The sequence below is a fragment of the Endocarpon pusillum genome (genome assembly GCF_000464535.1).
Source record: "Endocarpon pusillum Z07020 unplaced genomic scaffold C734253, whole genome shotgun sequence".
NCBI lineage: Eukaryota > Fungi > Ascomycota > Eurotiomycetes > Verrucariales > Verrucariaceae > Endocarpon > Endocarpon pusillum.
In genome coordinates, this window is record NW_006913602.1 from 435051 (window position 1) to 450486 (window position 15436).

At 49.0% G+C, this 15436-nt stretch overlaps 5 protein-coding genes across 5 annotated transcripts; 3 read left to right on the top strand and 2 right to left on the bottom strand.

Moving 5' to 3' along the window:
* Window positions 1-104: 104 nt before the first annotated feature.
* On the bottom strand, window positions 105-1193 carry EPUS_00139 (uncharacterized protein; the record flags this gene model as incomplete). The annotated part of the gene is made up of 2 exons (XM_007789168.1): window positions 105-880; window positions 935-1193. 2 exons carry the CDS (start codon window positions 1191-1193, stop codon window positions 105-107), a joined length of 1035 nt encoding a protein of 344 aa, XP_007787358.1.
* A 1016-nt stretch (window positions 1194-2209) lies between these two features.
* EPUS_00140 (uncharacterized protein) lies at window positions 2210-5755 on the top strand (the record flags this gene model as incomplete). Its single annotated transcript, XM_007789169.1, has 1 exon — window positions 2210-5755. One exon carries the CDS (start codon window positions 2210-2212, stop codon window positions 5753-5755), a length of 3546 nt encoding a protein of 1181 aa, XP_007787359.1.
* An 826-nt stretch (window positions 5756-6581) lies between these two features.
* EPUS_00141 (uncharacterized protein) lies at window positions 6582-7154 on the top strand (the record flags this gene model as incomplete). The annotated part of the gene is made up of 1 exon (XM_007789170.1): window positions 6582-7154. The coding sequence occupies one exon, from the start codon at window positions 6582-6584 to the stop codon at window positions 7152-7154; it is 573 nt and encodes a 190-aa protein (XP_007787360.1).
* Window positions 7155-7242: 88 nt separating this feature from the next.
* On the top strand, window positions 7243-8876 carry EPUS_00142 (uncharacterized protein; the record flags this gene model as incomplete). Its single annotated transcript, XM_007789171.1, has 5 exons — window positions 7243-7473; window positions 7532-7882; window positions 7936-8326; window positions 8380-8540; window positions 8595-8876. 5 exons carry the CDS (start codon window positions 7243-7245, stop codon window positions 8874-8876), a joined length of 1416 nt encoding a protein of 471 aa, XP_007787361.1.
* Window positions 8877-9759: 883 nt separating this feature from the next.
* On the bottom strand, window positions 9760-10280 carry EPUS_00143 (uncharacterized protein; the record flags this gene model as incomplete). Its single annotated transcript, XM_007789172.1, has 2 exons — window positions 9760-10181; window positions 10247-10280. 2 exons carry the CDS (start codon window positions 10278-10280, stop codon window positions 9760-9762), a joined length of 456 nt encoding a protein of 151 aa, XP_007787362.1.
* Window positions 10281-15436: the final 5156 nt, after the last annotated feature.

Sequence of the window (15436 nt, forward strand, 5' to 3'; positions counted from 1 at the left end):
TATCGACCCGTTTCGTGTTCTCAAGCGGGATTGTGACATGTTCATGTTGTGTCGTTCGTGTCATTTATTTTGCCATCTTAGCTTTGGCACTCTCCGGTTTGGCCTTAGAGTCCCTTCTTCCCCAGTACTCTCTTAGCTGTTCTCGATCCGTCGCCACTTTTGCCCATGGAGCCAGCTCCCTCATCAACTTCCATCTTGGCCAGGCCGACGCCAACACCACCGTCCTCTTCGCTCGTTTGCTGACCCCACTGACTCACTTCCTCGTCTTCCTGCTGCTCATCTAGATCGCGCTTATTTCCAGTCCCCTTGCTCTTCCTGTTCTCGTCGCCTGAACCACCACGCATAATGCTAGATCTCGTCATCCTGCCAGCACCACCAGTAGCACCACTACCAACACCGGTACCGGCACCGGCACCTCCTCCAGCGGCATTGCCGACATCTCCAGTGCCATCATTGCTCAATACAGCAGTATCAACAACCTCTTGCCTTCTCATTTCCCGCGCCTTCCGTTTAGCGGCATTGTTCCTTATTCCGGCGATCTGCGCCTCGATATCACCCACCACGCTGCTGCATCGGCTCTCCCAGACTTGCAGCACCTTCAAAATCTCAGGTAGGCTGTTGGGACGGAGATCTCGGAGTGGAGCGACAGAGGTGATGTGCACAATCGGTGGGCTGGAAGTGGGTGATAGCCGAGCTGTGATGAGACCGCTGTAAATTGCTTCTGTGATTAGGGCTTCGAGGGCAGCGGCAGAGTCGAGATAGAGTGTTGTGGTTAAATAGTCGTAGGTTAGAGGGTGGGGCTCGGAAGCTAGGGAGAGGAGTGTCAATAGTGTAAGTTTGTGCTGTTGTTGTGGAGTTAAGGTGGGGAGGTTAGGAGCGTCTAGTGAGATGAATGTCAGTTTGTGTAAGTTGCAGAAGGGCGGAAGAGACATACTTTGGTAGTCTGCAAGTGTGCCATAGCTGAAGATCTCTAAAGCTGTGTAATAGTTTCGAAACTCCTCCGGAGCGCTGGGTGATCGCAGGGATTGGATTGCTGGAGTCTGCAAAAGCTCGGTAAAGACGTATGTTCCTTGGGCGGAGGTAGCACGTATGATAAAATCAGCGAGGATACGGGGGGAAGGTGACTTGGTGGTAAGGGCGAGATGAAGAAATGGTTGAAGAGCTGCCAAAGCTCGATTTTGAGCCTGGTCCATGGCTGGACAATGAAGGTACACAGAAACGAGCAAACAATGCCCAAGTAGTAGATCTCACAAAAATGTTTTGCGGACTACAGGTTGAGCTTCTGAATCAAGTATGCACCGTACTTACCACACTGCACTTGAGGTTGAAGCTACATAGTACGGAGTACAGTTCTCCTAGTACTACCACTGCAATATTGCAAGCAAGAGAGCTTGGCAAAATGTAATTCTGCTGACGTAATCCTACTGCTTCTGGCCACGTGCACATATTTATATTCGTACAGACCGGTACCTGTTGCACAATTGTCCAATCAAATGCAAGTGCCTTCGAATGTCGAGATAATTGATGCAACCCATTTCCAGACATATTTCCCTTGTGATCGTTAAGGACATTGAGGCCAACCGCGATTCTAACTTAGTGGTTGACACCGGATGGCTCAAGTTTCAAATTCCTTGTAGGATGAAACTCATGCAAGACTCATCCTGCCCAAGTCCATTCTTCTGAGCCTTTTGGATCGGGTTGACTGTAACCAGTACACAGCAATCTTCTATCAAATCTCGAGCCGACGTTGTGCTCAGAGCTGGACAACAATGACAGAAGTTGGTAAGCATCGGCTTGGTCCCATGTCCTTGGCGTTGCATTGTGCACGGGACTGCAGGGCGAGCGCGAATAATCGGATCCGTAATCAGACTCTCTCCTTTGTCCTTGCAACACCAAGGCCCCCAACTGGAGCTGAGTGGCATTGTCCACAGCCTTGACAAAGCACTCAGTCTATAGGAAAGCCACTTCGGTGTCTTGCGGCTGTCCCGCTGTCACTTGCACTTACGATTATACGATTTATTCAATTCAGGAGCTGGACTTCTGCTGCGCTTTTGCCTCGCTTCGCAGCCTCTTCTCACTCGCTTAGCGCCTTCCGATCACGAACCGAACTATTCTTGGATCAGTACTGACCATTACCATATCCACAAGCTAGACCTTGGTCTCGTTCATTCTTTTATGTTCTCGCTCCCTAGGTGAAACGCCGTGCAATATGGCGACCTATCAATCAGTACCGCGAGACGATGACCAACCACTACCCAAAGGTGAAACCGCGCACATGGCAACGACGACTGTAAAGGTGGATGGCATGACTTGTGGCGCCTGTACTTCTGCCGTGGAAGCAGGATTCAAAGACATACCAGGGGCCGGAGCTGTATCTGTCAGCTTGGTTATGGGTAGGGCGGTTGTACACCATGACCCAGAAAAGCTATCAGCAGACCGGATAGCGGAGATCATTGAAGATCGGGGCTTCGACGCAGAGGTCCTATCCACACATTTACCTGCACCACCCGCTTATCTGGACACATCTCATCCAAAGATCTCGACCACTACATTAGCGGTTGAGGGCATGACCTGCGGCGCATGCACATCCTCGGTGGAAGCGGGATTTAAGAATGTCCCTGGTGTCAAGAGCATGAGTGTATCGTTGTTATCCGAGCGCGCAGTCGTCGAGCACGATCCTACAATAGTCTCCTCTCAGCAGGTAGCTGAGATCATCGAGGACAGGGGTTTTGGAGCCACCGTATTAGATACCAAGGTGCAGGACGACCTACGAGATATGAGTGCCACAATACCCGAAGCTGAAGGGGTACAACCTGATACAGCCATTACCACGGTCGCGATTGAAGGGATGACCTGTGGAGCCTGCACATCTGCTGTCGAAGGTGCATTCGTGGACATGCCCGGTCTTATCCACTTCAATATTAGCCTTCTTGCCGAACGAGCCGTTATTTCACATGAACCCATCAAGCTGTCCATCGCAAAGATCCTTGAGACCATTGAGGATGCCGGATTCGACGCCAAGTTAGTTTCGTCACAAGCTGGTGGAAGTCAGCGGCTACAGTCGTCTACGTCAATACAATTGAAGGTCTACGGGCTTTCAGACGGCCTTGCAGCTACTACGCTCGAAAATCTTCTCCGTCAAAAGTCCGGTGTTGCTGGAGTTGTGATCAACCTTTCAACATCAAGAGCAACGATCACGTACAACCCGTCCCTGATTGGCTTGAGGGCTCTTGTTGAAGCCGTCGAGGCCGAAGGGTACAATGCTTTGGTAGCAGACACTGATGACAACAACGCCCAGCTCCAGTCACTAGCCAAGACACGAGAGATTCAAGAATGGCGCTGGGCGTTTTTCTTCTCACTTTCGTTCGCCATCCCGGTTTTCTGCATCAGCATGTTGATACCCATGTTTCTACCTTTCTGTGATTTTGGCTACATAGCCTTACTCCCAGGCATATATCTTGGCGACGTTGTTTGCATGTTGTTGACAATCCCTGTGCAGTTCGGCATTGGCAAGCGCTTTTACGTCTCTGCCTTCAAGTCTCTCAAGCATCGATCTCCTACAATGGATGTCCTTGTCGTTCTGGGAACTTCTGCCGCGTTCTTCTTCAGCGTCTTCGCCATGATTGTGGCCTTCTTGGTTCATCCGCACAGTCGCCCAGGGACCGTTTTTGATACAAGCACCATGCTCATCACTTTTATCACTCTTGGAAGATACCTTGAGAATCGAGCAAAAGGTCAAACCTCCAAGGCGCTGTCGCGACTCATGTCGCTGACTCCCTCCATGGCCACGATCTACGATGATCCGATTGCTGCGGAAAAGGCGGCTGAAGGGTGGGATGTGCCATTCTCCCCTTCTGTCGAGAAATACGGCGATGTGGCCGAGAACAGAGCCAGAAAGGAAAATACCCCTGGTCAGAGGGCCATTCCAACCGAATTGATCGAGGTTGGAGATGTCGTCATTCTTCGACCCGGCGACAAAGTTCCTGCTGATGGCATGGTGACGCGTGGAGAGAGCTACGTCGACGAAAGCATGATCACTGGTGAGGCAATGCCAGTACTGAAAAAGAATGGTAGTCTGCTTATTGCTGGAACTGTCAATGGTGCCGGCCGAGTGGACTTCCGAGTCTCTCGTGCAGGTAAAGACACACAACTCAGTCAGATTGTGAATCTGGTCCAAGAAGCTCAAACTAGTAGAGCACCAATACAACGCACGGCCGATCATGTTGCCGGAATTTTTGTGCCGATCATCCTGTTGCTTGGACTGACTACTTTCGTGGTATGGATGCTGCTAAGTCATCTTCTTTCAAGTCCACCAGAGATTTTTAGGGACCATCAAGGTGGAGGCAAGGTCATGGTGTGTCTGAAGCTTTGCATCTCGGTGATCGTCTTTGCCTGCCCTTGTGCGCTTGGTTTGGCAACACCAACCGCTGTCATGGTTGGAACTGGTGTGGGTGCCGAGAACGGCATCTTAGTCAAAGGGGGCGCTGCCCTCGAGACAGCGACAAGAATCACTCACGTCGTTCTTGACAAGACAGGCACTTTGACCGAGGGCAAGATGAAGATTGCTAGGGTGGATCTAGAGCCGACTTGGACAACTAACAGCTTGCGCTACCGCCTTTGGTGGTGTATTGTTGGTCTGGCGGAAATGAGCAGTGAACATCCCATTGCGAAAGCGATTTTTGAAGCCTCCAAAGAACAACTCGGGCTGACCTCGGAAGAGAATCTGAATGGAGCTATAGGCAAATTTGATGTCTTTGTTGGGAAAGGAATCAAGGCGACGGTTGAGCCTGCATCTGTGGCAGAAAGAGCCAGATACGAAGTCATGATCGGAAATGCATCTTTCCTTCAGTCAAATGGCGTTGTCATCCCCAATTCAGTTGATGAAGCTCCGGAGAGCAATGTGGATGCAGAGTCACCTTCGAAGGTCTCCTCAGCTACAGGTGTTACCCGCATTCATGTGGCGATCTCCTCCCAATACTCTGGAACCCTATCACTTTCCGATACGCTGAAGCCTACAGCTCCAGCAGCGATTGCTGCTCTCCACAAAATGGGTATCAGCACGTCTCTTGTCACAGGTGACACGCTCAGTTCTGCTCAAAGCATTGCCAAACTTGTAGGGATCTCCAAGGATCAAATCAGGGCATCTGTGTCACCAGCGCAGAAGAAAGACATTGTGGCAGAACTACAATCACAAGGCGAAACCGTAGCTATGGTTGGCGATGGCATCAACGACTCTCCAGCTCTGGCAAGTGCTGATGTCGGTATTGCTCTCAGCTCAGGCACGGATATCGCCATGGATGCTGCCGACATTGTGCTTATGCGAGGAGATGACCTGCTTAGCATCCCTGCTTCATTGTGTCTGTCACGCACGATCTTTACCCGCATCAAGCTCAATCTGGCATGGGCTGTCATCTACAACGTCATTGGGCTACCTTTCGCAATGGGCTTGTTCCTTCCTTTTGGAGGAATCATGCTTCCGCCCATGGCGGCTGGAGCTGCCATGGCATTTTCGAGTGTGTCCGTGGTTTCCTCGTCCTTGATGCTGAAGTGGTGGCGCCGACCGGGCTGGCTGAATGTTGACTTGTTGGAGCAGGAGATCAAGAACGGCGGAGTAGGTATCAGGAAAGACAAGCTGCGGGGGGTTTCTGGTTATATACGGCAAGCGTGGAGTTCTGGATTGGGATTTATTGATAGGAAAAAAGAACAGGACAGAGGTCAGTATGTGCCGCTGAGTACGGTCGAGGCCTCTGTATAGATGGTGGTGTAAAGCGCCACAGTGCTATGCGTATGTAATTAATGAATGAGTGAATGTATATATGTATTGTCTTCTTGTCTCTCTTTGCATCGCAACTTCTGTCAAGCTATGCCGACTGCTCCGGAGGCTAGATGGAAGTAGATACATGCCTGTTGAGGCCTCACAGCTTATCTATACCACAGCACGACGCTTACTAGTACTGCTTGGCACATGATAGGCTTGCCATTGGATTGAGTCTGAGCCAGGATTGTGGGACTACTGCCTCGCAGACATTTACGTAGTAACCGATAGAGTTGTTATTGCGCAGGAGAAGTGCCACCACCCTCTCAGAATCCCCCTCCTTTCTTCATGGCCCCTCCGGCCCTTTGTCTTTCCTCAGCTAAGCGCGATGCTTCTTCGCTTCCAACCGCCCCCAGCAAGATGATCTCCTGCCTAAAGTGTATGCAGCTTGACATGTCAGCCAACAACGACCAACGTGTTCCATCAGCTGATAGGTCAATTATCGTTTTGCCTCGGCTACACGTAGACTTGGGTGGCAACAGAGTTTATCGAAGATGTGCCTCGCATGATACTGTACGGCTATCACCGAATGCAGTTCTACCACACTTTGACAAGGGAGCTTGCCATAGGAATGGTCAGGATGCCTGCCGAGTCGTGAGAGCGGAATGCTAGCAAAACCTTCCATGCTGCAGCTGGACTGATAGCTGGATTTGCCTCTTCTGGTGTATATTTTTATTTCCCTACTGCTGTCCACATCTGCATCCGCAGCGACACAGCGTCCAGTCTTCGCCGCTGCTTGCTTACCGTGGTACTACTTCAAGAAAAGATGGATACCAAGAATCAGATATCAACGACGGGAACTCAGAATCCTCAGCAGCAGGATCTAACTGAGGCCCAGACCAGTGCTAACAATCTTCCTGCCCACGGACACAACGCTTCCTCACAGCGTGACGTTTCTACCAACCCCGACCTTGTGCTACATTATTCCCACGAACATGAACATCAGCACTTACATCATCACAAGAGGTCCATCGAGGGACGTGACGATGAGGTTGTCTACTCTCATGGCCATGATGTTGAAAAGTCCAATGTGCCCGACCAGAACGCCCAGGACAGCCACCATCAAGCTTACCACACTGATAGAAAGACTCCTAGCAAGCCTACTATAGTCCAGCACGATGCTGAAAAGGGCATCGTCAGCCCAGCATCGTTATCGCAGGAGGAAGATGACCCGAGATCGCATAAAGTGTCTGGTTTCTATCGCAAATGGAAGATCTTCTTCCATGCTGCGTTTTTGGCCCTGATGACCGGGTACGTCGTCTTCAATGGGCCTGTTCCTTCTTATGGATCTAACCAGATCTTATGGCAGGTGGTGGATAGCAGCTCTTATCCTTCATAGAGATGACCGCGGATGGATTGTACCTTTTCTTCTCTGGCTCTTCATCACTATACGGATTATCACTTTCTATGTCCCTGTCTCTATTATCATGAAGCCTACCAGAACAGTGTGGAAACATACCGCTGTGCGCGTCCACGACCTTATACCCGCCAGACTTCGGAAGCCACTTGCAGCAGCTGGAACCATTGCCGTGATGCTCATCGGCGCATTTGTTTCAGAAGAATCAGCGGATAATACACGTGCCAATCGGGCTGTCAGTTTGTTTGGACTCGCCGTCATGATCGCCGTCCTGTATGCCACGTCTCGAAATAGAAGCAAGGTAAAAGCACCTGTTATGACAGCAAACCTAGCTGAAGCTAACTGGGTTCATCGTATAGATACCTTGGCACACTGTTATTGGAGGCATGCTCACCCAGTTCATTATCGCTGTTTTCGTGCTTCGGTCCAAGGCTGGGTATGACATCTTTGCCTTCATTTCAAGTCTGGCTCGCAGCTTGCTTGGCTTCGCGCAACAGGGAACAACCTTCTTGACCGATGAGACGGTACCCACCTTACCATGGTTTTTGATCGGCGTTATTCCACCAATCATTTTCTTCGTCGCCCTTGTCCAACTGCTCTACTACTTTGGTACCCTACAATGGGCGGTCGGCAAATTCGCCGTGTTCTTCTTCTGGGCCTTGAAAGTCTCGGGAGCCGAGGCTGTGGTAGCTGCAGCTTCACCGTTCATTGTAAGCATCATTTTGCGCCGTTCCAGTACCTATAGTCTCTAACAGATTTACAGGGTCAAGGAGAATCTGCAATGCTGATCAGGCCATTTGTACCCCATCTTACCATGGCCGAGATTCATCAGATCATGACCAGTGGGTTTGCGACGATTGCTGGATCCGTCTTGGTGGCGTACATAGGACTCGGTCTAAATCCACAAGCCCTGGTTTCTAGCTGCGTCATGTCGATCCCGGCATCACTGGCCGTCAGCAAACTCAGATATCCGGAAACTGAAGAGACACTCACAGCCGGACGTGTGGTTGTGCCAGATGATGATGAGCATCGCGCAGCTAATGCATTGCATGCCTTTGCCAACGGTGCCTGGCTTGGGTTAAAGATTGCAGGAATGATTATTTCAACTTTGCTTTGCATTATTGCCCTGGTTGGGCTGATCAATGCAGTATTAAGTGAGTTCAGCTTCAGGGTTTACGGCGAACGCTCTGCTAACGAATTTTTGTAGCGTGGTGGGGCCGGTTCCTCAATCTGGATGGCGAGTACGACCTGACGCTCGAGTTGATTCTTGGGTACATATGTTACCCCATCGCTTTCCTTCTGGGCGTCTCACGCGAGGGCAACGATCTTCTCCTGGTCGGTAGACTGATTGGCGTGAAACTTATTGTGGTATGCATCACCCTTCCTGAAGCATTTGTCATTCCCGGCTAATATGTGACATAGAACGAATTCGTTGCATTCAGAATGATGATGACTGACCCGGCATATGCATCACTCTCCCCACGATCTGAAATCATCGCTACCTACGCCTTGTGCGGTTTCGCAAATATTGGATCACTAGGCACACAAATCGGCGTGTTGTCCCAGATATCTCCAAGCAGATCTGCCGACGTTTCTCGCGTGGCTGTATCAGCACTTATTACAGGAGCTATATCTACTTTGTCGAGTGCTAGTATTGCTGGGTTGTTGGTGCAAAATGAAGCGAGTGGTCCTCCAAGCGGCTAGTTAGTTGGGGATTGGCCTCATACATAGCCATCGAGATGAGCTTTCTTTCCAGCTATAGTACGAGACGCCACTGAGTCTCTAGCAGAATTCGATTGCTCCTATGCATAAATCCTTGCCCTGTGATTCTGTTCTTCTTCAAGCACATGCTACTTCTGGACGCCAAGCCCTTCGAAGGCGGCTAGAAGCGGCACTAATTATTTCAGAGTCATCTCCCGAACTTTCGGGGCTCCCATTTGGTGATGCTTTTTTTTCCCCAAGTGCCGTCCCACCATCGCCGTGTATATTTGCTACAAACAATACTCTCTTCCTCGCGGTCGAGAGTATTCTATTACCCGCAAATGAGAAATTCGGAGTAATCTTCAAACACTACACTACCGCTCCTGTCCGTTGCTGCCTCTGGTAGCATCGTGATTTGTGGTGGATAGACTGCCCGTGAGGGTCCGGCGCGAAAGCGTCCGCAATTTGGCATCAGAAATCTACAGGGCCAGTTGGATCTGAAGCTGACCTGCTCTTGTATCCCTCACTCATCCTTTCGGGGTTGGGCGGTTTCATTCGAGTTTGGGATGACGCTGAGCTGGGATTCCCTATGGGAGAGCCGTTGCGAAGATTGTGTGCGTCCTCTGCTGCTCGGTTCTTGGACTGGGAGGAGAGGGGGTGATACTTTAGTGCAATACGCGGCGTGCCTCGATCTCTGTCTTTCTTGTCTGTGCAAACGGATAGAAGGAAGGGAAAGGGTACAATTCGATTCCGATTACTCTGGTGGGACGGCACTTCAAATTTCAACTTTTTCAGGTGCGTGACTGCAATGTACATGATGGTTCAGGATACTGCTAATGGTTTTGTTGGACATTTGCTCCAGCTTTTGAGCCTTCGTGGCCGACTTTCAGACCTCTTTGATGGCTGCACCTGGTCGCGAGCTCGGCTCCACAGGTCTTTTCTCCGCATTGCTCGCCTCACCTTGTGCCGCAAATCTCTTCAAGTCTTCTAACGGTATCTTGTCCAGCGCACTTTGATCCGTCGCGTGCAGAAACACCTTGGGCACAGCTTTTTCGCCAACCTCACCATTCTTGAATCCATCGAATGCCTCCTTCCATCTTGTCGTACACAGACACCATTTACAACCGTCTGTAAGGCCAATTGTGCGGAGATCATTGCCTTTGGATGCAGAATATTCTAGGAACTCCTTAGTCACAACGCCTGCCACTGCATGGTTGCCTTTGTCTTCAGGACCGACGCGGCAGTATCCGTCGCGGTAGAAGCCCGTGAGCGGTTTGTTGGAGAAGAAGGCGAGAGGCTTTTTTAGAACTATTCAACTGAGGTTAGAATGATATAGATCGATGACGCGAAAAATGGATACTGGGATTGTGTACCATTCAGGTTCTCCATGCTTGGTTTGGTACTCATGATTTTTTGGGAACGGGCTTCAACCGAGCGGCCTCCAAATAGGATCAGATAGATGATGCTGGCAATGATTGACTGGATGAGCAATGGACAGTGCGCAGGTATGATTAAAGTGAAATTCAAGTAGGGAGTAGGAAGTGTTCAATTAAGTGATGACTTCCGAGAGTTACTACTTGTTACATAAAGATACCTTGGCCAATAATCCATGACGTTGTATACTGCAAAGTCTCGACGTCAAACTCTAATCTTGGCCCATGCTCTCGATCCTCACTACACACCCGTCCATATTTATTCATCACCACATTGGTGCATGTTTCCATCCTATTTTCAATGCCCATAACGATATACCTACTTAAGTGCCACCAAGATATCACAGCTGCAGCAGCTATGGCCATTCCCACGCCTACAGCAATACTATGTAAATGGGTTAGATTGACGAAAATGCAGGACAAAAGCTGAAAAAATCTCATGTCCTTGTAACAAAGGGCAAGCCTAGTCTCCGATGTTGTTGCTGTCGCAGTCGTTTGCTGAGTCGAAGATCTTCAAGTTGGCAAGGCAGATCTCTGATTTGCCTTGACGTCGAAATTTTATAGCAGATTCTTTTGTCCCCTTTCTCTAGAGACCGTGTTTCTGCCAGTGTGCCTCCTTTCAATTATTGAGTTCTCCTTATATATGATTCCCTAGACTCTTTCTTTCTTGTGCACGGTGTTCGTTAACTGTGTCTGCTTGGATTCAACGTTCAACATCTCGGGATATCAATCTGCGACCCGTATTCTGCAAATCGTGTTACCATCTGCTAGAAACTATCATTAAGCGGATCCATGGAGGTCAGAAGCCCGTGAACACACGTTACCCTAGGGCTTTCTTAGCTATCATTGGCATCGCAACAAAGCAGAAAGTTTTATCTTTCTAACACTCCTGCAGGAACAGCCGACCTCGAGCACTATTGGCAACAATTCTCGCACTTGCGTCTCCTCTGCTCCGGATAACGATCCGGCCTAGAGCATCTGCTAGACCCTGTTGGTCTCCTCCCGAGACACATGGAAACACCAGCAAGGTCCCGATATTGTGTTTGCAAACATTGTGATGAAACCCACTTGAGGAGAGCGCCGTCTTTTCGCGCCTTGCAGTAACAACTGTCTTTATCATATCATTATACCTTGCCTACGGGTTAGATATCTGTGGTATCTGCTTCTAACACCAATTTTCCTTGTCTCGCTCTGTGTAATTGCATATAAGCTCGATCAAAGATGATTTCCGCTTTGAAAACCCCAAGAGACGGCTGAAAGGGCAGATGAGGCAGAGAGCAATCCACACCAAGATTGAACATTAGGGCCTTTGCTGTGACCTTTTGAATCTAGCATCGCATGGCTCAAACAATTTTTGAGCCTCCTTATAGCGAGGAGAGTGCCCGTGTATTTGGAACTCTCCTTACTTTGTACACTTTAAGTGACTCACTCTTTGGAAAGCCTCTACCATGAACTTGAGCGGTCGACTCCACAACTTAATCCAAAAGTGCGGGAGGATTCGAGCACTTCTAACCTCTTGCAGTGTCGTCTGCCACGAAGATGGGTTCTTTCAGACAAACCTCGGTCAAAGTTTGTCTCAGACATCTGGTCTACCCATGCAGATTTACCTGGAAAGAATTTCATCGACGCTAGTCTTTAGCATAATTAGATGCGAGAAACCCGATGTCAGTCTCGGACGGGCTTCCACCGAACCTAGTTCCCAAAACGAATGTTGTGCTCATGACAAAAAGCGAGCAGACTGCTGTCTTCACGAACACATATTCCAAGGAAACAGGCGCGGAAGGAAGTACTGATACATCCAATACCTTCTCACAGGCTCTGTGGGTATGTGAACAGTGGACTGGTATTATACATGGAACGCACGCATGCATTTGCAGATGTGGTTGCAATGCCACAACGATTGTACTTCATCGAATACTACAGTGCCAGCCTGTTCATACTCACCAGTACAGAACTGAGCTTCGTCGTCTGAAAGAATAGACAACTCATGCAGCAAGAGGGTGGCACTTTTCAGTCACCCATTCTTGTATCGCTGCATATATCAAACTACTATTAAACGAAGGTTGGGGTGGGAGTGTCATGTCATTGAATACGCTGATATACACTTTTTGCTTCCTACTTGCGCCTTTACGCATAACATAAAACGCCATACTTAAAAGAGCAGACAATTGCAATTTTGAAAACAGCCACAGAACGACCATCTCCATCCGGCCTACAAGGGTGAGCTGTGGAAACATTCACGCCATGCTTTGAATGATCATCGATTTTACACCATTCTCTACCCGGTTTATTGATTCAACACTGCTGGCAGTACCCTTCTATACCTTCGCCACTCTCAAGGATCAGTGCATCTTCTAACAGCAATCTCCGTGGTCTTTAAACTACTCAATAGAGCGGTATGACCTGGCCGAGCTTCCATCTTGCTGACATTACGACCACACTTCAACTTACTGGTTAATACACCAGAGGGGTGTGTTATATTTTCTCGATGCAGATTATATCAAGTCTAGAGAGAGATCAGGCAGAAGGTGTTGTTCATTTCAGCACATGCTGTGCACGGGCTCTGACCGTCAGCCCCCAGATTAAAGTTGGACTATCAAAACGAATACTTCCAAGCACATGCTGGGCTTTCGTTGATGCCAAGCTCGTTCATCATCAGTCTCGACAGTTCAAGGTCAAAGCTCTCCTTCCTTCATAGCTACAAAGCTTCACCTTTGGTTTCGTCAACTACTTTCCTCAACTCTACCGCCATCCCTCCACCTTATTTTTTCTTCTCATAAGCAAAGTCCTTAACATCTGTTCCGGTTCCCTTACCGCCTTGGCCTCTCCAGTGGTCAGGCCCCTTCCCTTCATTTTCATTGTCAGTACGATTCATCCACCGCATGCAGACATCGCATGTGTAACATCGAGTGTTGCTTTCTGCTAGACTTCTTACTTCCTCGCAGGAACAGCCATTCGGATCAACGTATATACGGCGAGATGCTACAGAAGGGAGCGAACTATCAGTGATGAAACTTGTCAGGCATGCTTCGAACCATGAAGTGCTCAAACGTAATCGCTTGAGGAAATCACTGCTGCCATCTGAAAATTTGTAAAGGGAAAGCTTACCGCCGCAAGTATACTTTGTGAGAACCCTACACATGATGTCTTCAACGTCAGTTGACCTGTATGGCCGATACTTGTCTTCTTTTATTGACGTCTTCGAGAGCCCTTTCTCTATCGTGCTTTTAGTATTGGGCTTGCGATATCTTAATGCTGAGTTGGTCGACGAAGACCAGCAGGCGCGAACCCAGCATCCTCTTATAAACAGCTATCCAGCTCACCGTCATACACAGAGTCGCCTTCTGTGCTGTGTCACAATGGGCAGCAAACAAAACCAGTTGCGTACAACCGAAATTGCTTGTGCGGCGGGACAAAATGAAATGCCTGGAGGTGACTCTCATTCCTGTTTCTGTCTCGTCTGTCAGTTATCATTGTCAAAAACTCATCAAATTATGGCTGGACAGCCTCCGGAGTTGTTGAGTTGCGCAAAAATACGTAAATCAGCTTGTCACTGAGGACAGCAGTCACTTCTCAGTTTCTCCATGTGGCGTTCCGATAATTCAGCAGAAACCTCTAGGAATATACTTACCATCGAGACGGTTAGGACCACGAGCGATGTCCCTCAGCCGCACAAGCAGTATCTTTCTTCCTGCCCACATCTACGCTCACCAGGCTGTACGCATAGATGTTCCAAGAGCGGACATCTAGAATGAGATTTCTATTGGGATGACCACTTTCATGTTTGTGCTCCGCCAATGGGAGCGCCCCAGATCAAGGGGACAAGAATCCAAAGTGCCTGTCAACCATCGATATGAACGGAAGACATTGAGATCTGGAGGTGAAGCATGCAAAGCCATCTTTCATCTACAGCGTCGCTCGATATCCACAAATTTTCCACTACAAATGACCCACGGTTTGCCTGCTTCCTCAGACTGACAAATCCTTGAGTTTATCGCACATGAGAATGCAAGAAGCCAATCAACAGCGTCCCTTATATCTTTATGCACTAAAGTCAAACAAGCCGAGTCCCCATTTTGGAATCTACATTGACCGGGAACGCTTTCATCTGTCTGAGCAAGCCTGGCTTCTACCGATATACACCTTCTCAGGATTGCAAACCCCTACTAAGCTGTCAGCTCGTCAACCCTCATCAACAGCCCTTGCATACTCATGTCACAATATTCCTTCCCACATATATTACCTCCTCTCGCGCGCCCCTCAACCATGGAAACACCAATCCAGATCCGCAATACTTACTCATTTGCCCCTTCACACAGCACAACACCAATTCAAACAGCCTTGCCAATTCCACCAAAAGCTGTATGTGTATTCGAGATCCTAGAGCCCATAGCACCCGGCACCCGACCCCCGGCGCCCGGCACACCAACCATGCGGTCTTGTATCAGAATGTTACAAGGAACTGAACAATGTAAAGTTTGATTCAGAAGTGAATGGAATTATAGCACAGTCTCTAACTAGGTTACTCTTTCGAAGGACATGTCCACAAAAAGCACCTCCTGAACTGTACGTCTGTAGATAGACATATACACTCATCGACTGACAGGTGACGGTGTGATGACATGAGGAGAAAGGATGCGGTAGTAAGTATCCATCCTCGCCCCCTACTACCTCTTGGCAGGCAGGCGGACAGGCAGGCAGACAACCATTTCCCAAGCAAGGACTAGCCAACAGCCGGCTAGTGACATGACTTAAGAGCTATCGACCTTATCCTCATCCTTTGCCTTTGCCTTTCGCAGGTGCCATGCTTTGGATCCTATCGACTTCGGAACAGTATACGTGCAGGAGCCAGGGAGGAATCGGGGTAAACCAGAGGCCGTGCTACAATACCGCCTGGCTTATAGCACATACCACAGAGTTGCCTTTCCGTTTCTGGCTAGGAGATTCTAAATTTATACTGGGTATAGCTAGATGGATATTCTATCTGTTCAAGTTGATCGTCTCCATTGCAAAACAGAGAGAGAGAGAGAGACAGTCTATGTTATGTGGAAAAAGCAAGAATTACCACTGATTACTTTAGTTTAGTCAAGTAGGGACGTCTCGAGAACCAAGACCGAGATCGAGATGAAG